Source organism: Vipera berus, assembly GCF_964194415.1.
Source record: "Vipera berus genome assembly, chromosome: Z".
NCBI lineage: Eukaryota > Metazoa > Chordata > Lepidosauria > Squamata > Viperidae > Vipera > Vipera berus.
This window is the reverse complement of record NC_138205.1, coordinates 2,682,115-2,709,071: the sequence shown is the minus strand read 5'-3', so window position 1 is coordinate 2,709,071 and position 26,957 is coordinate 2,682,115. Positions and strand designations below refer to the sequence as shown.

At 48.0% G+C, this 26,957-nt stretch overlaps 1 protein-coding gene across 1 annotated transcript; it reads left to right on the top strand.

Annotated features, from left to right (window-relative positions):
• Window positions 1-1,410: 1,410 nt before the first annotated feature.
• Window positions 1,411-24,888, top strand: LOC308678528 (hydroperoxide isomerase ALOXE3-like; the record flags this gene model as incomplete). Its single annotated transcript, XM_081345758.1, has 14 exons — window positions 1,411-1,637; window positions 5,154-5,358; window positions 6,665-6,749; window positions 7,774-7,896; window positions 9,447-9,550; window positions 11,632-11,801; window positions 12,766-12,909; window positions 13,594-13,797; window positions 14,413-14,499; window positions 15,849-16,018; window positions 21,089-21,210; window positions 22,780-22,880; window positions 23,877-24,047; window positions 24,709-24,888. The coding sequence occupies exons 1-14, from the start codon at window positions 1,491-1,493 to the stop codon at window positions 24,886-24,888; spliced, it is 2,013 nt and encodes a 670-aa protein (XP_081201884.1). The 5' UTR covers window positions 1,411-1,490.
• Between the last annotated feature and the right edge of the window lie 2,069 nt (window positions 24,889-26,957).

The window sequence follows — 26,957 nt, the reverse complement described above, 5'->3', positions numbered from 1 at the left end:
AGAATAGAATAGAATAGAATAGAATAGAGTAGGGTAGGGTAGGGTAGGGTAGGGTAGGGTAGGGTAGGGTAGGGTAGGGTAGGGTGGGGTAGGATAGGATAGGACAGGACAGGACAGGAGAAGTGAGAAGAGGAGAGGAGAAAATGGCTGTCCAGACTCTTCTTAAAAGTCTCTAGTAATGGATCACTCACAATTTCTGGTGGCAAGCGGTTCCACTGGTTAATTGTTCTCAATGTCGGGAAATTCCTCCTTAGTTCCAGGTTGCTTCTCTCCTTGATGAGTTTCCATCCCTTGTTTCTTGTCCTGCACTCTGGTGCTTTGGAGAACAACGTGACCCCCTCTTCTCTGGGGCAGCCCCTCAAGTCACTTAAATATGATCCAGCTGCCTAAAAAGCCAACACAGTGCTAGACTGTATTAACAGAGGGATAGAATCAAGATCACGTGCAGAATTAATACTGCTTTATAACGCTTTGGTAAAGGCCACGCTTGGAATACTAAAAAAGATGTTGAGAGCAACGAAGAGGATCAAGGGGCTGGAGGCTAAAACATACAAAGAACGACTGCTGGAATTGGGGATGTCCAGTTTAACGAAGAGAAGGACGAGGGGGTGACATGATAGCAGCATTCCAGGCTGCCCCAAAGAAGAGGGAGTCAAGCTATTCTCCAAAGCACCTGAAAGCAGGACAAGAAGCAACAGATGGAAACTAGTCAAGGAGAGAAGCAACCTGGAACTAAGGAGAAGCTTCCTGACAGTGAGAACAACTAACCAGTGGAACAACCTGCCTCTAGAAGTGGTGAATGCTCCAACATTCAACATATTCTATTCTATTCTATTCTATTCTATTCTATTCTATTCTATTCTATTCTATTCTATTCTATTCTATTCTATTCTATTCTATTCTATTCTATTCTATTAATTTCTTATTATTCTATTTTATTCTGTATTTTCCATTTTGTATTCTATTCTGTTCTATTAATTTCTATTCTATTCTATTTTAATTCTATTCTATTTCTTATTGTATTCTATTCTATTTCTTAGTTTTTTGTTTGTTTGTTTTTTAATCCCATTTATATCCCGCCGAAGACTCAGGGCGGCTTACAATCTAGGAAGCACAAATCAATGTGCTTAGCAATAGCCTTCATTCTATGTATATGCCTGCTTAGTGTGGCTCCCTGCCGGCAGGGCCACAAATCAACGAATGGTGAAACAGGAGCCAAGGTGGTTTTGTAACTCAAGAGCACGCGTGGGTCTTCCTTTTGAAGCCCAAACCAGCCAATTCACAGCTCGGCCACTTCAAAACCAGAGAACAGCCCCATTTCTTGCCCAAGGCGTGGGAGAGAGACTAATTTATCCGCCGTGACAGGTGTGTGGGGCGCACCTGGGAGGGGCTGCTGTACATGTCCCAGCCCGTTCGAGGCATCGGCTGGCCAGAATCCTTCGTTCTCCATCGGCTGCATTCTGAGCTCTCTCTCTCTCCGGGCTTCCCGAATGGCGACGTACAAGGTCTCTGTGGCCACCGGCGACATGATCCTAGCCGGCACCTACAGCAGCATCTCCATCACCCTGGTGGGCGAGCGGGCAGAAAGCGCCAAGCAGCGCCTGGACAAGTTGGGCAAGGATTTCGTCCCGGGATCTGTGAGTAGGGGGTTCCCGGCATCCTGGCGAGGAGGGAGGGAGGGGGATTCGAAAGAGGTTCCGTGATGGGCGAGGGGTGTGGGGTCCTTGGTGCTCTCGGAGCTGGGGGAGGTTTCCTTGCAGACGTTTCGTGACCCGACTAGGGAACATCATCAGTGCTAGGAGGGAGGGGGGATTGTGGAGAAGAGGAGGAAGAGGAAGGACTGAGGGGTCCTTGGTGGTCTCTGAGCTGGGTAGTTCCCTTGCAGACCCAACTAGGTAACATCATCAGGAAGGGAGGGGGATTTGTGGAGGAGGAGGAGGAGGAGGAAGAAGAAGAAGAAGAAGAAGAAGAAGAAGAAGAAGAAGAAGAAGAAGAAGAAGAAGAAGAAGAAGAAGAAGAAGAAGAAGAAGAAGAAGAAGAAGTAGAAGAAGAAGAACTGTGGGGTCCTTGGTGGTCTCTGAGCTGGGTAGTTTTCTTGCAAACGTTTCATGACCCCACTAGGGAACGTCATCAGTGCTAAAAGGGAGGAGGAGGAAGAGGAGGAGGAGGACGATGACGACGACGACAACTGTGGGGTCCTTGGTGCTCTCTGAGCTTGTTTGTTTTCTTGCAGATGTTTCATGACCCAACTAGGGAACATCATCAGTGCTAAAGGAAGTGGGGTTTGTGGAGAGGAGGAGGAGGAGGAGGAGGAGGAGGAGGAGGGGGAGGAGGAGGAGGAGGAGGAGGAGGAGGACTCTGGGGTCCTTGGTGCTCTGAGCTGGGGGTTTTCCATGCAGACATTTCGTGACTAGACTGGGAAACATCATCAGAGCTGGAAGGGAGTTGGGTGTGTGGAGAGGAGGAGGAGGAGGAGGAAGAGGCGACATGTTAGCAGTATTCCAGTATTTGGGGGGCTGCCTCAAAGAAGAGGGGGTCAATTTATTTTCCAAAGCACCAGAAGGCAGGACAAGAAACAACAGACGGCACCTAATCAAGGAGAGAAGCAACCTGGAATTAAGGAGAAACTTCCTGAATGTGAGGACAATTAACCAGTGGAACAGCTGGCCACCAGAAATCCTGGGTGCTCCATCCCTGGAGATTTTTAAGAGGAGACTGGACAGTCACTTGTCTGTGACGGTATAGGTTCTCCTGCTTGAGCAGGGGGCTGGACTAGAAGACCTCCAAGGTCCCTTCCAGCTCCTATTCTATTCTAAGAGGAGGACTGTGAGGTGTTAGATGGTCTCTTGCGGACCTTTCATGACCAGACTAGGGAACATCATCAGGGCTGGAAGGGATGGGGCTTGCTCTCTGTTTACACACGAGTGGCTTGCCCTCTCAGTGTGGATGGGAGTGTTGGGTTCTTCTTGGTAGTTGCTCGATTGAGCTTTTGTATACTCTGTGATGGTTTGTCTGAGTTGGTAGCGGCAAACCACTCCGTTGATGTACAACAGATCCAATCCCCCGCTCCCTTCTAGCACTGATGATGTTCCCTACTTGGGTCATGAAACGTCTGCAAGAAAAGCACCCAGCTCAGAGAGCACCAAGGACCCCACAGTCGTTGTCCTCCTCCTCCTCCTCCTCCTCCTCCTCCTCCTCCTCCTCCTCCTCCTCCTCCTCCTCTTCCTCCTCCTCCTCCTCCTCCTCCTCCTCCCACACTCCCTTCCAGCACTGATGATGTTCCCTAGTTGGGTCAGAGACCACCAGGGACCCCTCACCTCAACACACACACACACACATACACACACACACACATATATATACAGGAACGTGGTGGGTCAGTGGGTTAAGACGCTGAGCTTGTCGATCAGAAGGTCGGCAGTTTGGCGGGTCGAATCCCGAGTGCCGCGTAACAGAGTGAGCGCCTGTTACGCATCCCAGCTTCTGCCAACCTAGCAGTTCGAAAGCACGTAAAAATGCAAGTAGAAAAATAGGGACCACTCCGGTGGGAAGGTAACAGCGTTCCGTGCGCCTTTGGCGTCTAGTCATGCCGGCCACGTGACCACGGAGACGTCCTCGGACAAGCGCTGGCTCTTCGGCTTTGAGACGGAGATGAGCACCGGCCCCTAGAGTCGGAAACGACTAGCACGCGTGTGCGGGGGAACCTTTACCTTTACCTTATATATATACACTGGGGGGGTGCCTTGTAATTTCCTGATGCTTATTAAAAGTTGCCAAGCCTTCCTGGAGGTGGAGGTAGGACAAAGGGTTCTGCTTTTTCAAGAGGGGGAGGGAATTTTGCACGTCGTCCCGGTCTCCTCTCCTGTGCAAGGGTGTTTGGGATTACGCCAAGTGGATCGGGCCTCTTCAGCCAACCCTCTTAATTGTTTTGTACAAGACTGAGAACCAGTTTGGTGTAGTGCTGAAGGCACCCGCCTAGAAAGTGGGAGATTGGGAGTTCTAATCCCGCCTTGGGGCAGTTGAAGCCAGCTGGGTGATCTTGTGCCAGCCACCTTCTCTCCGCCCTAGAAAGGTGGCAATGACAAGCCACTTCTGGAAAGAAAGAAAAAAAGCCTTGTCAAAAAAACTGCGGGGTGTTGCTTGGGCAGTCTCTGAGAATCAGACAGGATTGTACGAAAAGAAGGAGAGAGAGAGAGAGAGAGGGAGAGAGAAAGAGAAAGAGAAAGAAAAGAGAGAGAGAAGGAAAAAAGAGAAAGAAAAAAGAGAAAAAAGAGAGGAGAGGGAGAGAGAGAAAGAGAGAAAGAAAAGAGAGAAAGAAAGAAAAAATAAGAGAAAGAGAGAGAGAAAGAAAGAAAGAGAGTGAAAGAAAGAAAAAGTGAGAGAGAGAGAGAGAAAAGAAAGAAGAGAAAGAAAAAAGAAAGAAAAAAGTCATAGAGAAAAAGAAAAAAAGAAAGAGAGAGAGAAAAGAGAGGGAGAGAAAGAAAAAAGAGAAAGAGAGAGTTAGAAAGAAAGAGAGAGAGAGAGAGAGACAGACAGACTCTGTTGCAAATTTGCGAACATTGCAGAATCTCACAACGGGGAGCAAAATCACACAAATGCAACGTATTCGTCTCCACCCAGAGCGCACAAGTCCTTTCCGAGAGAGGAAGGCCCACCTGGATGTTGTGATTGTTGCCTGGATTTGACAACTGTAGGCGCAGAGCAGAGGAGAAGCCGAGATGCCTCCAAAGCCCAGATTCACACACACACACACACACACACACACACACACACACACACAGAGACACTGACGCAGCAGAGACAATTTCCATCGCTTGGCTCCAACAGCCCAAAATGTTACAATCAGAATAAGAAGCTGGCAGGGAGCCTCGGAGGTCTTCTAGCCTGACCCCCTGCCCAAGTAGGAGACCCTCGCCCACGTCAGGCAAACGGCCGTGCAATCTCTTCTTTTTCACAAAAAACAAAAAAGAACCCACCCACCCCCACCCCCACCCCGGTGACGGAGCGCCCACCATGTCCTGGTGGCAAGCTGTTCCACCGGTGAATTGTCCGTCCCCCCCCTTGCTGGTGAAGTTTCGTCCTTTCGTTCCAGCTTGGCAAACGCTTCATCCCGCCTCGCCTAAGCCGCTGTCGGGATTCTCTCCCGCCTCCAGGTGGACGAATACGAGGTGCCCTGCGAGCAGGACCTGGGACCCATCCTCCTGATCCGCCTGCACAAGGAGCCGTACCTCTTTTTCCCCAAGGACAACTGGTTCTGCAGCTCCGTCCGGGTGAAGTCGCCCCGGGGGGACACCTACCACTTCCCCTCCTATCAGTGGCTGGAAGGCTACTGCACCCTGACTCTGCGGGAAGGGACAGGTGGGTCCACTTCCGCCTTTCCGCCCCGCCCCCTTACCTGGGACGGAGGGAGGGAGGGAGGGGAGAAGGCAGGTGAGCCAGATCGCCTCGACACCAGGAGACGGGGACTTCTAGTCCCGCCTTAGCCAGGAAAGTTGGCTGGGTGACTTTGGGCCAATCACCAGGAGAGGGTGAGTTCTAGTTCCACCTTAGCCAGGCTGGGTGACTTTGGGCCAATCACCAGGAGAGGGTGAGTTCTAGTTCTGCCTTAGCCATAAAAGCCGGCTGGGTGACTTTGGGTCAATCACCAGGAGAGGGTGAGTTCTAGTTCCACCTTAGCCAGGCTGGGTGACTTTGGGCCAATCACCAGGAGAGAGTGAGTTCTAGTTCTGCCTTAGCCATAAAAGCCGGCTGGGTGACTTTGGGTCAATCACCAGGAGAGGGTGAGTTCTAGTGCCGCCTTAGGCATGAAAGCCGGCTGGGTGACTTTAGGCCAATCACTAGGAAAGGGTGAGTTCTGCTCCCGCCTTAACCAGGAAAGCTGGCTGGGTGACTTTCAATCAATCACCAGGAGGCAGGGAGTTGTAGTTCTGCTCTCACCATGAAAGCCAGCTGGATGACTTTGGGCTGATCCCCGGGAACCTGTGAGTTTTAGTTCCACCTTAAGCATGAAAGCTCATTAGGTGCCTTTGAGCCAATCGCGAGGAGATGGGGAATTCTAGTTCCGCCTTAGCCATGAAAGCCAGTTGGGTGACTTTGGACCAATCACCGGGAGACAGTGAGTTCTAGTTCTGCTTTAGCCATGAAAGCCGGCCGGATGACTTTGGGCCAATCACCAGGAACCGGTGAGTTCTAGTTCCACTTTAAGCATGAAAGCCGGCTGGGTGACTTTGGGCCAATCACCAGGAGACGGTGAGTTCTAGTCGCGCCTTAGGCGTGCAAGCCTGCTGAGTGACTTTGGGCCAGTCCCTGCCTCTCAGCCCCACCCACCTCACGGGGTTGTTGTTCTGGGGAAAATTAGGAGGAGGAAAGAGGATTAAATGAAGCAATAACCAGCATCCCCAGCGCCCTCGCTTTCTGGGGATTAGCTACATCCGGCATACCGCCGGGTGCCACGCTTGAGGTGCGTGGGGTTAAAAGATCCAGGACTTAGCCAGTAAAACGGGTTGGAACAGTGCCTCTGAGCGTGCCGTGAGTCTCCAGCACTCAACAGCCACTCTGGTTCATTAGAGACGGCTGGGCCCTGGGGCGTAAACACGCCCTGAGTTTTGTGGGGCGACTTCCGCACTCTGACCCCCAACCGGCCTTCGTTTCTCCTTCCCTGCAGCCAAAACGATCGGAGACGATGCGGGGAGCTCTTCTCTGTTGGAGCATCGCAAGAAAGAGCTGGCCAAACGGCAGGAAAGCTACGGGTGAGCAAGGCAAACCCCCCTCTCTCTCCCCCCCCAGGACCCCCAAAGCTGCTCCCCTGAACCCCAAAAACCCAGTGCTTCAAAAAAGGACCCAGAAAAGTGGGATTCTGGGGAAGAAACGGCCACTGGCTTGAGCTGCTAGATTTCTACAAGCAGGGAACGGTTGCATTCCAAGTCAATTTCTCCCCTTTGAAGCTGAATTGGGGGGGGGGGAACTCTTCACCTGGAAGAACGAAGGTTGTGATCTGAAACAAGTGTGATCGGACAGAATGTGTTTGTGTGTGTGTGTGTGTGTGTGTGTGTGCGCGCGTGCAGGTTTGTGTGTCTGTGTGTGTTTCTTGTTTGTGCATTTATCTGGGTCATCTTTGTGGCTGTGGGTCTGCGCGTTGGTGTGGGTCTGCCTGCGCACGTTTGTGCGTTTGTGCATTTGTGTGTGTGGGGGGGAAGCTGTATGTGCCTGCCTGTGGCTGTGGGTCTGTGTGTTTCGAGTGTCTGTTGTGTTTATGTGGGTCGGTGGGTGCGTGCTTGTGCGTCTCTCCCTGTGTGTTTGTGTGGGTCTGGGTGTGCGTGTTTGCGTGTCTGTATCCGTGGGTCTGGGTGCTTGTCTGGGTCAGTGTGCGCATGTTTGTGGGTCTGTATCTGGGTGCCCCTGTGTGCATGTTTCTCTGTGACTGTGTGTCGGTGTGTTTCAGTGCTGTTTGTGTGCCTGTGTCTGTGACTGTGAGTTTATGTATTTCTGTGTGCATGTGTTTGTCTGTCTGTCCATCTCTGTGTGTGTGTGTGTGTGTGTGCGTGCCTATGTGTGTCTATGTGCATGTGTCCTTGTGTGTGCAGTACAAAGGGGGCTTGGAATGGGGAACTCACATCTGTAGCTGCGCATTCAAACAAGAGAATGAATTCATTTCCAACAATAATCTTGGCACCTATTGTGTCATGTAGCGAGGAGTTACATAGTCTTTTTGTGTATGTGTGTGTGTGTTTCTGTTAAAAAAACAATCTTTTGGGCTGCGTTTTCTCACAACAGCTGGAAGAAGTACGCCCCGGGCTGGCCGAGATGCGTTGACGCCCACACCACCGACGACCTGCATTTGAACTCAAAGTATTCGCTCAGCAAAACCTCCATCTTTACTGTGCGCACCCTCAAGTCGTGAGTAGCGGAGGTTGCGGGTCGGGACCCGGGTTTCGGCTTCGGATGCCGCCTTCTGGGTGGGATTGCGTTGTTGGCGCCGTGTCCGCTAATTGCACCCCTGAAATTGGTGCAGGGACAGAGAAGGCCCCAACGCTGCACCCCTCTCAACTGTGGCCCTTTCGTCCGTATTTAATCTTTTGTCATCTTAATCTGTTCTTTTTATATTTATAATTGTTTTTATATCTCTATTTTTTATTGCACCGTAAGCCACCCAGCGTCGCCTTGAATGGTGCGATGGGCAGCCTATAAATTTGATAGAGATAGATAGATAGATGATAGATGATAGATAGATAGATAGATGATAGATAGATAGATAGATAGATAGATAGATAGATAGATAGATAGATAGATAGATAGATGTACAGATGAGAGAGAGAGAGAGAGAGAGAGAGAGAGAGAGAGAGAGAGAGGTACAGATGAGATAGATAGATAGATAGATAGATAGATAGATAGATAGATAGATAGATAGATAGATAGATAGAATGGATGGGCAGATAGGATGGATGGATGGATATAGATGATAGATAGATAGATAGATAGATAGAAAGAATGGATGGGCAGATAGGATGGATGGATGGATATAGATGATAGATAGATAGATAGATAGATAGATAGATAGATAGATAGATAGATAGATAGATAGATAGATAGATAGATAGATAGATGATAGACAGATAGATAGATAGAATGGATGGGCAGATAGGATGGATGGATGGAGATAGATAGATGATAGATAGATAGATAGATAGATAGATAGATAGATAGATAGATAGATAGATAGATAGATAGATAGATAGATAGGATGGGCAGATAGGATGGATGGATATAGATAGATAGATAGATAGATAGATAGATAGATAGATAGATAGATAGATAGATAGATAGATAGATAGATAGATAGAAAGAATGGATGGGCAGATAGGATGGATGGATGGATATAGATGATAGATAGATAGATAGATAGATAGATAGATAGATAGATAGATAGATAGATAGATAGATAGATAGATAGATAGATAGATAGATAGATAGATAGATAGCATGGATGGGCAGATAGGATGGATGGATGTAGATAGATAGATAGATAGATAGATAGATAGATAGATAGATAGATAGATAGATAGATAGATAGATAGCATGGATGGGCAGATAGGATGGATGGATGTATAGATAGATGATAGATAGATAGATAGATAGATAGATAGATAGATAGATAGATAGATAGATAGATAGATAGATAGATAGATAGATAGATACTGTAGATAGAATGGATGGGCAGATAGGATGGATGGAGATAGATAGACAGACAGACAGATTTATAGATGAGATAGACAGACAGATGATAGACAGACAGATAGGCAGGCAGGTAGGCAGGCAGAGTAGACGAGAGAGACAGACAGACAAGACCCTGTATGGATGATAGATGCGAGAGGGAGAGAGAGTCTGGGCCTCCTGGGCCTTCTCGCCCTCCTCCGCTCACCCCCCCCCCTTCTGGTCCTTCTTCGCAGGGAGATCGAACTGAGGCTGAAGGGCTTCTCCAACCTGGTGGAGTCGTGGGAGAGTCTGGACGATCTCCGCAAAATCTTCTGGTTTCACAAAACTCCCGTCACAGGTGGGCCTCCCCTTTGCCAGGCGGTCCAGAAGCAGGCAGAAGAGGCAGGTCGGGTGGATGAGAGAGAGAGAGGGATGAGGAGAGAGATGGAGAGAGAGACAGATGGAGAAATGGAGAGATAAATAGAGAGAGAGAGAGATTAGAGGGGGGGGATGGAGAGAGAGAGGAATGAGGAGAGAGATGGAGAGAGAGACAGATGGAGAAATGGAGAGATAAATAGAGAGAGAGAGAGAGATTAGAGAGGGGGGGATGGAGAGAGAGGAATGAGGAGAGAGATGGAGAGAGATGGAGAAATGGAGAGATAAATAGAGAGAGAGAGAGAGATTAGATAGAGAGGGGGGGATGGAGAGAGAGAGGGATGAGAGATGGAGAAATGGAGAGACAGAGAGAGTAGACAGAAAGGGATGGATGGAGAGAGAGAGGGATGGGTGGAAGAGATGACGGAGAAATGGAGAGAGAAAGATTAGAAAGAGGGGTGGATGGAGAGAGAGAGAGGGATGAGGAGAGAGAGGGAGAAAGAGAGAGAGATGGAGAGCCAGATAGAGATTAGATAGAGAGGGATGGATGGATGGATGGAGAGAGAAAGATGGATGAGGAGAGAGAGAGGGAGGGAGAGAGAGAGAGAGAGATGAAAGATAGATACCGTAGCTATAGACGAAAGAGCCACAAACATTTTTCTTTTTCTCTCCTATATTCCCAATATTTATTTCGCTTTATTGGATCATGCCCGGAGATTAGGGGGGGGGGGAAAGGGAGGAAGAGAATTGCTATTCCTCTCCTATTTTCCCTGCTTTTTACTCCCCCCACCTTCCTGCTTTTTTCTTTTTTTTTTTGCTTTTCCTAAACCACCCCTGAGAGCCCCAAATATTCTTCTTTTTTCCTCCTTCGATAGAGCTGCATTGCTTGTTCATCCCCGCATTGCTTTTCCCCCACTTCGAAACCGTTTTGGAAGGGAAACACAGCAAGGATGCTGGAATACAGCCATTTGTCTGAAACGGGATAGGGTTTCCTGCCTGAGCAAGGGGGTTGGACTAGATGACCTCCAAGGTCCCTTCCAACTTTATTTGTTGTTATTACTTTTTCCCCTGCTTGCCTTTAAAAAACAAAACAAAACAAATTCACCCCTGGCCGATCGCAAGACATGTAGGATCAATCTCTCCCTTGCAACTCAGCTAGTCCTCGACTTAACAGTCACAATGGAGTTCAAACTTTCCGTTGCTAAGTGAGACATTTATTAAGTTTGGCCCAGTATTACCATCTTTCTGGCCAACGTCGTTAAGGGAATCATTGTTAAGTTGTTAAGCTAGTGACACCGTCGTTAAGCGAAGCCAACTTTCCCTCCGCTGACTTTGCTGGGCGGAAGGTCACAAAAAGGGGACCATGTGACCGTCGTTAAGCGAAGCCGGCTTCCCCCCGCTGACTGCCGGTCAGAAGATTGCAAAAAGGGGATCAGGCGACCGTCGTTAAGCGAAGCCGGCTTTTCCCCCCACTGACTTTGCTGGTCAGAAGGTCACAAAAAGGGGATCAGGCGACCGTCGTTAAGCGAAGCTGGCTTCCCCCGATGACCTTGCTGGTCGGAAGGTCGCAAAAGCGGATCAGGTGAGCCCCTCCCCCTCGGGGCCGCTGCGACCATCATAAATACGAGTCGGTTGCCGAGCGTCTGAATTTCAATCCCATTGACTGTGTGGGATGCCGCAAGGGTCATCAAGTGGGGAAAACGGTCCCGTGTCCCGTTTCTCCACAGCCGTTGTGACTTCAAATGGTCACTAAACATACTGTCATAAGTTGAGGACTGCTTGTAGAGCCCAGATGTGTGATGAGGGTTTTGGAGCCCGTCGTATACTATGCTTCCCTGTGTTTCCTTCTTCACTGTGAATGCTCCAATGCTGGAAGTCTTTAAGAAGAGACTGGACAGCCATTTGTCTGAAATGGTATAGGGTTTCCTGCCTGAGCAGGGGGTTGGACTGGATGACCTCCAAGGTCCCTTCCAACTTTACTACTATTATGATTAATGCCTCCCCCTGTAGCCTTGGCCATGAGGCCCTCAGAGCCTTCGCTAAGAAGCCTTTCTATAAATCCAGAATACGTCATGGACCATTGGATGGACGACGATTTCTTTGGCTACCAGTTCCTCAACGGGGTCAACCCAGTCCTTCTCCGGAAATGCACCCAGATCCCGAAAAACTTCCCGTTGACGGATGAGATGGTCACCAGTTGCTTGGGGAAATCCACCCTTGAAGCAGAACTGAAGGTAACCCTATAGGTGGACCCAACGGATGACATTGGAGAAGATGGATTGTTTGAGGGACTCGGACATTCCATGGGTCCCTGGAGAACCTTCCAAGCATCAATGGTGTAAGGCAGGGGTCTTCAAACTTGGCAAGTTTAAGACGTGTGGACTTCAACTCCCAGAATTCCTCAGCCAGCTGAGGAATTCTGGGAGTTGAAGTCCACATGACTTAAACTTGCCAGGTTTGAAGACCCCTGGTGTCAGGTCTCCTGTTTGGACTAGATCAGGGGCTCTTCAAACTTGGCCCTTTGATGACTTGTGGACTTCAACTCCCAGAATTCCTCAGACAGGCACACTGGCTGAGGAATTCTGGGAGTTGAAGTCCACACGTCTTAAAGTTGCCAAGTTTGAAGGCCCCTGGTGTAAGGTCTCTTGTTTGGACAAGATTAAGTGTCTTCAAACTTGGCCCTTTGGTGACTTGTGGACTTCACCTCCCAAAATTCTTCAGCCAGGCAGGAATTCTGGGAGTTGAAGTCCACAAGTCATCAAAGGGCCAAGTTTGAAGACCCCTGGGCCAGATGACCTACAAGGTCCCTTCCAACTCTTGTTATTCCAATTCTAAACTCAATAAAGGAGAATAACTGTAGCTCGAGGGGAGTAGGGGGGCGGTTTCAACCTCCCCAGGAGGTCTCCTCGTAAAGATCTGAGTTGTAGGATGAGTAAATCGGAACTCGGATAGAATCCGAATTGGGGAGATGGGTCTTCAAAGTCTTGCTTTATCCACCAATTCATGGTAGAACCCAAAACAGGTTCTTCGATGTTCTTTTTCCCCTTTCTAAAATGGGATTGGTCTGCTCTGATGGTTTGCAAAGAGAAGAAGACCTGCATCCTTCCGTTCCCAACCGGGAAATCTGGATTTTCCCGGAGTTGCAGATCTAGGCTGAATTCACACCCGTCTTCCTTCATCTCTTTCTCTCCTACTCAGAAGGGTAACATCTTCATTGCCGACTACAAGATCCTGGAGGACATCCCGACGTGCAAACTGAACGGGAAGCACCAGTATCTTGCAGCCCCGATTTGCCTGTTGTACCTCAACTCAGAGGACCAATTGATGCCGATGGCTATCCAGGTAACAGGGGTGATCGTTGTTTCTCAACCTTGGCCCCTGGAAGGTGGGTGGAGGTAGCTGGTCTTCAAGTCCTAGAAGTCCACATTTCAGATTTCTGGTCTTCAGTTCCCAGAACTCCATGTTTAAGATAGGTGGACTTCAACTCCCAGAATTCCATGCTTAAGACAGGTGGACTTCAACTCCCAGAATTCCATGCTTAAGACAGGTGGACTTCAACTCCCAGAATTCCTTGCTTAAGATGGGTGGACTTCAACTCCCATAATTCCATTCATAAGACAAGTGATCTACAACTCCCAGAATTCCATGCTTAAGACAGGTGGACTTCAACTCCCAGAATTCCATGCTTAAGGACTGTGGGGTCCTTGGTGCTCTCTGAGCTTGGGGGTTTCCTTACAGACATTTCATGACCCAACTATGGAATGTTATCAGTGGTAGAAGGAAAGAAGGAAGGAAGGAAGGAAGGAAGGAAGGAAGGAAGGAAGGAAGGAAGGAAGGAAGGAAGGAAGGAAGGAAGGAAGGAAGGACTGTGGGGTCCTTGGTGCTCTCTGAGCTTGGTGGTTTTCTTGCAGACGTTTCATGACCCAACTAGGGAACGTCATCAGTGCTAGAAGGGAATGGAGGGGTTTGAGGAGAGGAGGAGGAGGCTGAATATGCTGAATTCCTGTTTCTCCTCCCTCTTCCCAGCTGAGCCAGACCCACAGCCTGGAGACCCCCATCTTCCTGCCCACAGACCGTAAGTGGGACTGGACGCTGGCCAAGATCTGGGTGCGAATGGCCAACTTCCACGTCCATGAGGTCCTCACCCACCTTCTGGAGGCCCACTTCCACTGTGAGGTCTACACCATGGCGACGCTTCGGCAGCTCCCGATGTGCCACCCTATCTACAAGGTAATCGTCTGGAGAACCAGGCTGCCCGCCTGTCCCAGGTCTCGGGCACCTGTTGGGGGTTATCCAGAGATCATCTGGAGGGTTCGGCCGGTTTTGTCCTGAGGCCACGTCGGGAGAGTCGGCTTCTTGGCTCTGCTTCTGAAAATGGGTTTGTTGCCTTCAAAACCAACCTGGGATGGCACCCACAGAGGTTTGGAGAAGCCGGGGACTCTGGGACCACCCAGCCAGGGTGGCCTTATACACACCTTTGGGGTCTGCAGGGCTGTTTTTTCAAACTTGGCTCCTTTAAGATGGGGAAACGCCAACTCTCGGAATTCCCCAAGTTATATTCCCTGGTGAAATCTAATCAGCATCCCTTTCTTCCTTCCTTCCTTCCTTCCTTCCTTCCTTCCTTCCTTCCTTCCTTCCTTCCTTCCTTCCTTCCTTCCTTCCTTCCTTCTCTATTGTCCTCCCTTTCTCCCATCCTCCCTTCTTTCTGTCTGTCCTTCCTTCCTTCCTTCCTTCCTTCCTTCCTTCCTTCCTTCCTTCCTTCCTTCCTTCCTTCCTTCCTTCCTTCCTTCCCTCCCTCCCTCCCTCCTTCCCTCCCTCCCTCCCTCCCTCTTTTCTTTATTTTAGCTCCTGATACCACATACTCGTTACACCCTCCATATTAATACACTTGCCCGGACCAATCTCATCCAGCCTGGCGGGGTTTTCGATAAGGTAAGGAATCTTCAAAACAAAGAGATATTTTGACCACAGAAAAGTTTTGGCCTGCTGAGTCTACATCAAGAGTTCAGCAGAGAACACAACTTCACACGTGCACATTCTGGAGGCTGCCAAACCAACCAACTTTCTTTTTATTGAGACTTCTTTTTTCGATTTGAAACATTGTTTGTTTGAGTGTCTTTAACATTCATCACCATTTCTCTACACCAGGGGTCTTCAAACTTGGCCCTTTGATGGCTTGTGGACTTCAACTCCTAGAATTCCTCAGCCAGCATGAGGGAACTATGAACCTTTTATGACTTGTGGACTTCAACTCCCAGAATTCCTCAGCCAGCATGAGGGAACTATGACCCTTTTATGACTTGTGGACTTCAACTCCCAGAATTCCTCAGCCAGCGTGAGGGAACTATGCCCCCTTTATGACTTGTGGACTTCAACTCCCAGAATTCCTCAGCCAGCGTGAGGGAACTGTGCCCCCTTTATGACTTGTAAACTTTAACTCCCAGAATTCCTCAACTAGTGTGAGGGAACTATGACCCTTTTATGACTTGTGGACTTACCTCCAGAATTCCTCAGCCAGCGTGCCTGGCTGAGGAATTCTGGGAGTTGAAGTCCACAAGTCATCAAAGGCCACGTTTGAAGACCCCTGCTCTACAGGATCCTTCAAGCCAGTGTTTCTCAACCTTGGCAACTTTAAGGCATGTTGGACTTCAACTCCCAGAATTCCCCAGTCAGCCTTGCTGGCTGGAAAATTCTGGGAGTTGAAGTCCACCCGCCTTAAAGTTGCCACGGCTTAGAAACACTGGTCTACAAAACACTTCTTAATCAGAGAGAGGTAAAAATACGACTCTACTAAAAGTAGTTGGCGATACAGAATTAGTCGAAAACCAGGACATTCTAATCCAGGAGTCTCCAAACTGGGCAACTTTGTGGACCTCAGCTCCCAGAATTCCTCAGCCAGCCATGCTGGCTCAAGAATTCTTGGAGTTGAAGTCCACATGTCTTGAAGTTGTCAACTTTGGAGATCCCCCCTGTTCTAACAGATCAGAAATGTAGCCGAGGAACCAACAAACAATTTAGAAGATCTCAATGAGAGTCTAGAAGGACAAATTGGAAACCCACCAGCAGTTACTGGACAGATCCCCAAGGGATGAGTTCCCTCAGTTTCTATCACTAGCACTGAAGGATCCCATCTTTACCTCCTCATGGGAAGACAGGAGGACCCAGTAGGTTGCTCCCAAGTCAACTGGCCCCATTCATACCAGCTGATAGATCCTCTTCAGCTTCTCCTAGAAGAGAAATCAGTCTTCACGGCGGTTGACCTCCTATCTCCCTTTCTCCAGGCCACAGCTACCGGTCGTGATGGCATGTTGCAACTGCTAGCCAAGGGGGCAGCAGCCTCCAACTACACGTCCCTCTGCCTCCCCGATGACCTTGAAGAAAGAGGGGTCTCCACCTTGCCCAACTTCTACTATCGGGACGATGGGATGAAGATTTGGACCGCCATTGAGAAGTAAGTGAGCTTTGGGTAGTTGTGTTTTGGTGGGCTCCCTGGACTTCAGGAGGATCAAACATGGATCCAACCTAGCTGGAAAAGAAGTACAGGTGGTCCTCAATTTATGAGTCCAAAATTCCCATCGGTAAGCAGGACAATCGTTAAGTAAGGGTGAAGGCTCGTTCTCCACATTTGTGGGTTGGTTTCCAAAAGTTTCGTCGCCAGGTTAGGTAACCTCTTCAGCAGAGTTTAAGGGGGGACGTCAGGGTCGGTGTTCGGTTTACAAGGGCTTCAGGTGTGGGTGCGTCAAGTGCGGGTCTTGTGACAGGCCAGGTGTTGAGTCTCCTCAGTGAGAGTCTTTTGATGGCTCTTGTGATGGGGAAGTTGCATCAGGTCAGGGTCAATGGAAGGTGAACTGCCGGTGAGAGTGGGGGATCGCGCGGGACGGTTGAGAATCGGTGCTGTCTCTGGGTGGCTGTGTGCGGTTGGTTTGGATCCTGAGGGCTTTGTAGGCTGGTTGTAGTAAATAGGTTGGGCCCCATTGGACAACCATCCTTGCCAGAGTTGTTAAGTGGTTCACTGCAATTGTGAAGTTAGTCCCGCGGTTGTTCAGCGAATCTGGCTTCCCCGTGGACTTTGCAAAAGGGGGTCACCGGACAAATTTCAGACAAAGGGTCCTTCAATCTCCTCTTTAAAACCTCCAGCAATGGAGCCCCCACAACTTCTGAAGGCCACTGGTTAATTGTCCTCACTGTTGGGATGGTTCTCCTTAGTTCATGATCGGTTCTAGATTGGCATGCTAGAACCTTCCACTGAGACAGAACAGCTTGACGTCTCCATGGAGCTTCACCACTGCAGACTCCCCGCCCCCAAAACACCTCTTTTCCCTCCTTTTTTGCAAATGGGGGTCCCCCCCAAAGAGACCCACTCAGTTGCCCCAAGTTACATGTTTATGGTGGCCCATGACTGACTTTTAACTGACGCTAAGTCCTCGGGTGGAGATGTTTGTTAACGTCATCCCTGCAAGGTCAACCAGACCCAGGAACAGACACCATTTGAGGCTACAACTACTTTGACCTAAAATATTGTAACACAGCAGAGGCCCCCAACCTTTTGGGCACCAGGGACCACTGGTTCCGTGGAGAGAGGTTTTTCCGCAGATTGGAGGGTGCCTGGTCTTGTGTACTGCCTACACCCTGCGGATGGGACTTTGCTTGCTAGTGTGGCCCGGTTGCTGGCGTGCCGCAGCCCGATCCTGGTCCACAGCCCGGGGATTGGGGACTCCTGATCTAGAAGAGAGGTCTCCAATCTTTTCAGGCTCATGGCCCGAAGGGAAGGAGAGCAGCAAACTCTCTCCATGTACACTGGTGTGGCACTAGTGGCTCCATTCGTGCATGTGGCATGTGCATGCGTGAATGGCCGCACCCCCCCATGGCAGCTAGCGGCCCCATTCACACATGCACTAAGGGGCCGTGTACACCTGCTTGGTGCTAGCCGCCACATTCACGCCTGCGTGCATGCAAATGGGGCCGCGGGCACTAGCGCAAATGAGGGGGAGAGTATGCGTACACATGTGTGCGCTGGCCAGCCATTTCCATGGCCCACTGGCCAAGAGGCCACAGCCCATTTGTGGGCCACAGCCCATAGGTTGGGGACACCTGTCTTAATAGCCCATCTTAATCAAAGTAGCTTTAGCTCTACCAGAGTACTACCTAGTCCAGGGGTAGGCAACCTTGGCTCTTTTATGACTCGTGGACTTCAAATCCCAGAATTCCTCAGCCAGGCCTGCTGGCTGAGGAATTCTGGGAGTTGAAGTCCACGAGTCATAAAAGAGCCAAGGTTTCCTACCCCTGACCTAGTCTGATGAGTCCCAACTTATACGACAACTTTCATATGTCTTCTTGATCAGTGTAACCTCGTTGGACGATACCCATCGTCCTGTCCACCCCCAACAGGTGTTCCATCCACCTTGGAAAGGAAAGCTTAGCTGATCAAGCTCCTGACAATGGTGTCGTGGAAAAACCCAGTGGAAAAGATGAGGGACAGCAACACAAAACAATCATTCTGACTTTCAGATTCAGAGTTTATTTTGCTAATGATTTGGAACATAGCATAATAACATAACAGCACTTACATTAATAACCCATTGCAATGAGGACCACATGGCAATTTGTTGTTAGTTGCGAAGTCGTGTCCAACCCCTCGCGACCCCATGGACAACGTTCCTCCAGGCCTTCCTATACTCTGCCATCTTCTGGAGTCCATTTAAGCTCAAGATAGATGATAGATAGATACATATATAGATACATAAAATGGAAGATGGATGGATGGATGGATGGATGGATGGATGGATAGATAGATAGATAGATAGATAGATAGATAGATAGATAGATAGATAGATAGATAGATAGGAAAAGAGACACATAGGTAGAGGGAGAGATGATGGATGGATGGTTGGATAGATAGACAAATAGATAGATGATGATGTTGTTGTTGTTAGCTGCGAAGTCGTGTCCGACTCATCGCGACCCCATGGACAACGTTCCTCCAGGCCTTCCTGTCCTCTGCCATCTTCTGGAGTCCCTTTAAGCTCACGCCTCCTGCTTCAGTGACTCCATCCAGCCACCTCCTTCTCTGTCGTCCCCTTCTTCTCTTGCCCTCAACCTTTCCCAGCATGAGGCTCTTCTCCAGTGAATCCTTCCTTCTCATTAGGTGGCCAAAGGATTTGAGTTTCAGCTTCAGGATCTGGTCTTCTAAAGAGCAGTCAGGGTTGATCTCCTCTAGGACTGACCGGTTTGATCGCCTTGCAGTCCAAGGGACTCGCAGGAGTCTTCTCCAGCACCAGAGTTCAAAGGCTTCAATTCTTTGGCGCTCAGCCTTTCTTATGGTCCAGCTTTCACTGCCATACATTGCAACTGGGAAGACCATAGCCTTGACTATGCGCACTTTTGTCGGCAGGGTGATGTCTCTGCTTTTTAGTGTGCTGTCTAGATTTGCCATGGCTTTCCTCCCCAGGAGCAAGCGTCTTTTAATTTCTTGGCCGCAGTCCCCCTCTGCGGTGATCTTGGAGCCCAGGAAAATAAAATCTGTCACTACCTCCATTCACATGGCAATAGCAAGATTCCAAAAGGACAGCTATAGGCTAATGGCAAATCAATCAGGTCCAGTCCCGACCCTTTATACCGTTTCTCATTCTAAGACTGTAGTCAAGATGGTCCGCTGACTTTTGCTGACTTCTGCTGATTTTTTTCTGACCTCTCGCTGAACATAACTTTCCACACATAGCCGTGTACATCGGAACCCACATCCATCAGCTATTTCCAGTTTCCTATTTCTTGCTGTTCCAGTCCTTGTGTTCTAAAAATAATAATAATAATAATAATAATAATAATAATAATAATAATAATAATAATAATAATAATAATAATAATAATAATAATAATAATAATAATAAAAATAAAACCTTTATTGTCAAAGTACATGTGTACATTGAGATTAGCTGAGCCTCCCCCCCCGTGCTCTCTCCCCCCAACACACAGTGACAACAAACCCTCCATCCTACCACACCATGTGAATCAACTACACCACACACCGGCCTCCCAAGTCAATTCTGCATACGTTCACAGAGATTATGTCCCATTTAAAAGCCTAACAGCCCACGGATAAAAGCTATTTTTCAGCCTGTTGGTACGGCTGGCTATATTCCTATATCTCCTACCGGATGGTAGGAGAGTAAAGAGATACCGTCCAGGGTGTGAGTCATCCCTGAGAATCTTCCTCACTCTTCCAAGGCAACGAGCCCTGGCGAGGTCATCCAGCGGTGTCAGGGGACAGCCCACAATGTCTTGTGCTGTGCTCACTACCCTCTGTAATACTTTCCTGTCCGCGGCTGTCAGACCAGCATACCAAACCACAATACCATACGAGAGGACGCTCTCTATATATTTGAAACAAGCCAGCTTAGCGAAAACACAGGAAATAGAATGCAACTGCGAGCTGCAAAATTAAGCCTAGCGCGGACTTTGGTTCAACGTTTGTGTCCAGGAGGACAACTGCTCTGCACGACCATCAGCAGTCGGCCAGACCCAGGACGAGACCCCACATGTGGCTACAACTACTTTGACCTAAATTATTGTAACACTGCGTAGCCCGTCTTAATCAAAGCAATTTTAGCTCTACCAGGACGTCTGTCTCACAGGCTCCTAGGGAAGAAATGGGAAGAAAGACGAGGCTGATCAAAGCAAAAGGAAATCGCACATTGTTCCCCGAGGATTCAGGGGTGGAAGGTATGAATTGCGGAAGTCTGAAGTCACTTTTTTCATTTTCCAGATGTGCTTCTGCCAAATCAGCCGAATGGATTCCTTGGAGCCAAAAGTTAATTCCCCTCTGTAATTAGCAAAGCTGATGATTAAGGAAACCACCTGTCAAGCTAAAAAATATATATATTTATCCAAACAGATAAACCAGTTTAGGAGACTTTCAGATACTGGAAAGGTATCTTAGATGCCTCCTTCAGAATTCTTGGCCTCGTGGCACTCTCCCCATTCCTTGAGCAGTCTCCACTTGTTTAGAAGACTTTCAGATTCTTGTGTGTGTGTGTGTGTGTGGTCAGAAATCCCAAAGGCAACTGGACTTCCTTTGTTTTTCTTTGAAGAGGTCTCGCTTCTCATCCAAGAAGCTCCTTCAGTTCTTCAGAGAAAAGGGGATCGGTTCTTCAGAACTTGAAGAAGCTCCTTAGGTGATAAGCGAAAGGTCTTCAAGGAAAAACAGAGTCCAGTTGCTTCTTGAAAATGCACCTTTGGGACAACCGTGACCAGGATGATCTATGAATCTCCATTTAGTGTGGTCAGGTGGTTTCTGAAGAGCTCTGCCAGATGCCTCCTTCAGGATTCTTGGGTCTTACGGACCTCTGGAAGTCTCCCCTCTCTTCGCAACGTCCTCAGAGGAGAGAACATCAGCAACGGAGCTTCTCCACAGTCCAACGTTGCATGGCTACATCTGTCGGTTTTCTGTTCTCTGGGCCGTTGTCATTAGACCCGTGGGACTTAGGATCACCAGTGCCTCCCTTTTGCTTCGGTTAATTTTCAGATTTGTCTCTGGCATCGTTGACATCTACTACAAATCAGACGATGCCGTGAAGAAGGATCCTGAGCTACAAGCCTGGATTCATGAGATCTTCACCGAAGCTTTCCTGAGCAGGGAATCCTCAGGTAAGATTTGCCACCATCCTAGTCCCTCTTGAGGAGCTCTCTGAATTCCTCAGCTGGAAGGTCAGATCCAAACAGAGGGAAGCAAGATGGTTTCCTCCACAGCTTCTCAACTTGGTTGGGTTCCAGAACGGTCCTCTGTTGAGCAGACAAAGTAACTTGTCTTGTGGAAGAAGGTGTTAGGTCCACCAGAGATTGGTGCTTCCCTTCCCTCCTCTACACAAATACTTGGTTTTCTAGAGAAGTGGAAATTAGATGGACAAGCCAAACTGAATAATATACCCCTTGTTTGGACATCTGTCAGAATAGGCTATATGGTCCACCATCCTTGACGTGCTCAGAGATGCAGACGTTATGTAATATAATGTCCCCCTATGCAACGTTTTATGAGATTTCCATCCCATCTCCTCCGAGTGGGGGGAATTATCTCTATTTGCAGTATGTGGGTGTGGCTCTTGTGTGGTGTTTTCAGCTATCTTGACCGTCAGGAACTGGCCACTGCTTGGTTGGGATTCGGCAGATGTAGGTATCCAGATGTTCGTTGAGCCCCATGGAGCAGTGTTTCTCAACCTCAGTAGAATAGAATAGAGTAGAGTAGAGTAGAGTAGAGTAGAGTAGAGTAGAATAGAATAGAATAGAATAGAATAGAATAGAATAGAATAGAATAGAATAGAATAGAATAGAATAGAATAGAATAGAATAGAATAGAATAGAATAGAATAGAAATAAGGAATAGAATAGAATAGAATAGAATAGAATAGAATAGAATAGAATAGAATAGAATAGAATAGAATAGAATAGAATAGAATAGAATAGAATAGAATAGAATAGAATAGAATAGAATAGAATAGAATATGGAATGGAATGGAATGGAATGGAATGGAATGGAATGGAATGGAATGGAATATAATATAGAACGGAACGGAACGGAACAGAACAGAATAGAATAGAATTAAGGAACAATAGAAATAAAGAATAGAATAGAATAGAATAGAATAGAATAGAATAGAATAGAATAGAATAGAATAGAATAGAATAGAATAGAATAGAATAGAATAGAATGGAATGGAATGGAATGGAATGGAATGGAATGGAATGGAATATAACATAGAACAGAACAGAACAGAACAGAATAGAGCTGGAAGGGACCTTGAAGGTCTTCTAGTCCAGTCCCCCGCTTAAGCAGGAGAACCTCTGCCATCTCAGACAAGTGACCGTCTCTAGCCTCTTCTTAAAAACCTCCAGTGATGGAGCGCCCACGATTTCTGGAGGCAAGGAGTTCCACTGGTTAATTGTCCTCACCGCCAGGAAGTTTCTCCTGAATTCCAGGTTAATCCCAGGTAAATTTAAGAGAGGCGGACTTCAGCTCCCAGAATTCTCCAGCCCGGCTGAGGAATTCTGGGAGTTGAAGCCCACACTTCTTCAACTGACTGAGGTTGAGGAACGCTTCCATAGAGTGTCACCTGCTTGCCTATATCTCATGAGTCCCCAATTATACGGCAACTGTCATCTGTCTTCCTGATCAATGTAACTTCTTTGGACCATGCCCAATGTCCTGTCCACCGCCAACAGGTGTCCCATCCACCTTGGAAAGCAAAGCTCAGCTCATCAAGTTCCTGACTATGGTCATCTTCAACTGCTCGGCACGACACTCAGCCGTCAATAGTGGACAGGTAGGAGATATCTTCGGCAAGCAGTTGTTTTTTTTGCCTTTCTTTTTAATTTTCATCCTTTGCCATGGGATTAAGTAAGATTTGCAAGGCTGGGGAACTTTTCTGACAGGTGGACTTCAGCTCCCAGAATTGGCTGGTGAATTCTGGGAGTTGAAGTCCACACCTCTTAAAGGTACGGCAACTGCCAGAGAGCATCCATCAGCATCTCCGGAAAGGAGAAGAAGAGAAAGAAGTCTCTGCTTGTCTGTGAGGGCAGGAGATTCGTCACAACATTGCCTTTGGAAACAGTGTCTTGGAACCCACGCAATGCACTCAAACTGGGCTTCGGGGTTCCTGTGTGGAAAAGAATCCCCAAAAACGTGTCTGACGAAACAGGCTTCGTTTCCAAGCTCTTCTACTGAGAGCTCTCGATGGCCGAGGGCTGGGTGCGACCTCAAATTTGCATTCTAAAGATGACTTAGCCTCGCATTAATGTCTTCACAACCGCTGGTGTCTGGTTTTGGTCCAACCTTAGCTTCGAGCCTTACTTTGATGGCTTCCTGCTTCTGATCTCCTTGGGGACAATCTTGTTCTTCACGTTTGAGTTCCCCCGTTCCTGCCTTAGGTCTTCTCCATTTGCTGGACACACAGCCAAGATACTGCCCTAGTTTCTGTAGAAGGTCTAATTTTGGTTTCCTTGGGCCGACTCTTGCTCCAACCTTGCCTTTCAACCTTCGTTAGGTCTTCTCCATTTGCTGGACACACAGCCAAGATACTGTTGTAACTTCTGTAGAACGTCTAATTTTGGTTTCCTTGGGTCGCCTCTTGCTCCAACCTTGCCTTTCAACCTTTGTTTGATGGCTTTCTACTTCTGGTCTCCTTGGGGACAACCTTATCTTTCGTGCTGAGTTCCCCCGTTCCTGCCTTCGCTCTTCTCCATTTGCTGGGCACACGGCCAAGATCCTGTCGCAACTTCTGCAGAGCTTCTAATTTGGGGTTCCTTGTGTGTTGTGACAGTTTGACTTTGCCGCCTGGATGCCCAACACGCCGGCCACTTTGAGGCAGCCTCCTCCAACAGTCAAAGGCTCAGCCTCCTTGAAAAGCATCTTGGAGACCTTTCCTGAAGTCAACTCCACCTGTGCCTTGTTGTCTCTGCTGTCCATCGTCAGCTACGAGCCAGGAGACCTGGTAAGTGGACTTAAGGGTCAGAAGGTGCTAAGAGAGACAGAGGAGCAAAATAGAATGATGACCTTATTCCTGAAGGGGTAGGGTTGAGGTCCTCTGAGTCCCATGTTTTGTACACATGAAGTTTTCCCAGGTTTACCCATTCCCAGATACGTCTATTCTCCTCCTAGAACGCTCAGCAATGCCCACTCATTTGGCTGTAGAATCCTGGGGTTCAAAGGCCATGCATTGGTCATTAAACTAGACATCCCCAATTCCAGCAACCGTTCCTTACATGTTTTAGCCTCCAGTCCCCTGATCCTCTTTGTTGCTCTTCTCTGCACTCTTTCTAGAGTCTCAACATCTTTTTTTACATCGTGGTGACCAAAACTGGATGCCGTATTCCAAGTGTGGCCTTCCCAAGGCCTTGTAAAGTGGTATTAACACTGAGACACAAAACAGAGCATTGTGTGATCCCCAGGTTTGCATTTGAGCATGTTGGCAAGCCTGACTTATTGGGTTGTTAACCACCGTTTACCATGTGGATAGCATGTTTGAAGATTATTATTATTATAAAGTTAGGAAGGGACTTTGGAGGTCATCCAGTCCAACCCCCTGCTCAGGCAGGAAACCCTATAACATTTGCTCTGCCGTAGGTGACCTTCTTCGTCTTCTTCTCTTCCAGAGACCTTTGGGCCACTATCCTGAAGAACATTTCATCGAGAAAGAGCCCCAAAAACTCATTTCTCATTTCCAGAAGCGCCTGGCGGTAATTTCTGAAGAAATCGAGGAAAGAAACCAAGCTTTGCCCATTGGTTATCACTACCTCAACCCTTCGCTGATCCAGAACAGCGTCTCCATTTAACGGGTCAAGCCAAGATGATATTTTGCCTTTAATTGGATGACGTTTTGATAACGTTGGGGGGGGGGGAATCTGCTTTTCTGCCAAAAAAAAATTAGCGGGAGGAAGACTAGGGGGGTGGGGGTGAGGGATATTCAGCTATTTTTAGGTGAGACATTGCAGGGAGGGAAGGACGGGTTGGTGTGTGCAAGAAACCCCCCCCCCAAAAAAAATATTTTCCTGAATAAGGAAGGAAAAAGTATCCGTTGCAGAAAGGAATGTTCTAGAAACTCCACCAGACTGATTTCCTTTTTTTTTTTTTTGCATGTTTAATTATCGCCCGGTAGTTCCAAAGTTTAGCTCACGAGGACTAGAAACGGTACTTTAGTAGTCATAAATAGCAAGAAGCGTCCTCATCGGTAGATCAATACCTGGTAAATTATATTCCACATGGCCTTGATATCTGCATTCATCTAAGTGTTTCCGAACCTTGGCCGTTTTAAGATGGGCGGAATTCAAGTCCCAGAATTCCTGCTGGGGAATTCTGGGAGTTGAAGTCCGCCCATCTTAAAGGGGCCAGTGCTGACACACACACACACACACACACACACACACACACACATTGGCCTAAGAGTTATGACTGGAAAACGTAACCTATAAAAAGATCCCACTGGGGGGGGAAATTATGAGCTGTTTTGTTCCTTTTTTTTTGCATCCTCCTTCAGCAGTGGGGAAGAGGGAAATAAGAAATCCCTTTATTATTATTTTTCTGCTCAGACGCCTGTTTTTACTCCTGTAATGACCGGGTTTCCCAGGGCCATCTCGCCGCTACGAAATATGTAAAAAAAAAAACGCCTTTGTGGAATCTTATTAAAATTGGATTATTCAGACCAGGACGTGAGACGGCTTCCGCTTCAGGGCTGAAAGAGGAGGAGGATTTTGCAAAAGAAGCAAAACAAAACTCGTTTCTCTTGTAGGTGGAACCTGTTTACCTTTGAGCAGGTAGACCAGAGGGGAGGGAAAAACACATCTAGATAAGTTAATTCTCCATGATTACAAAGCGACAAAAAAATCTTACAAATCTGGAAGTATAATTCTTACACACACACACACACACACACACACACACACACACACACACACAAACCCTCCGGTCTCTTTTACATCCCGAGAAACTAAGGGGAGTTGCCTAAAGGTGCTTTTTCACGAGGCAACTGGATTACCTTGTTTTTCTTTGAAGCAAGAAAATCTTGTTGCCTCCTGAAAAAAATGCACCTTTGGGATCATTGAGAATCTCCGCAGAAATCTAGGCAGAGTCTCTTTCTTCTCTTTCTCCAGCCATTATACAGCTCCGGGCTAAGCTGTCTTTTATCTAACTGTTCCCTTGCAGCATCTTTTCGTCCCTCTTTCGAGGTCCTTCCTACAGACCGTTGCAGGATTAAAAATCCTGCCGCATCCAGCAGCCCTCAACGGGCCCGACAACCCAAAACGGGGAGGTTTCTGGATCTGCAGGTCACAGATGTGCAGAGAAAGAGCAACACAGACGGTTAGGGGACTGGAGGCTAAAAAAAGAGCATCGTGGGGGGAAAAAACCCAGTGGAAAAGACAAGAGACAGCGACACAAAACAATAGTTCTTACTTTTTAAGATTCGGAGGTTTGTTTTTCTCGTAATTTGGAACGTAGCAAGCATAATAACACATCGTCACGTACATTAATAAGCCATTGCAATGGGGACCAAACGGTTATAGCGAATTCCAACAGGACAGCTATAGGCCAATGGCCAATCAATCAGGTCCAGTCCCAACCTTTTATACCCTTTCTTGTTCTAAGGCAGTGTTCTGTACCAGCCTGCTACCGGCCCTGCAGAAAAGACAGGGACAACCCCTTTTACAATAAGGCAAGAGGCTGGAATACGCCTGCCAAATTTATTACTACAAAAACAAACGGAACAAGACAAACCAAGAAACAGGAGCTTAAAGAAACAGGAACAATCCAAGCGGTTGTCTTCAGCAAACCAGCCCTCCCCACACATTCCCCTTATATAGAGTTCAGGGCGTGGCTTCTCTCTGCCTCCTTCCGAGGCGCCCCATTG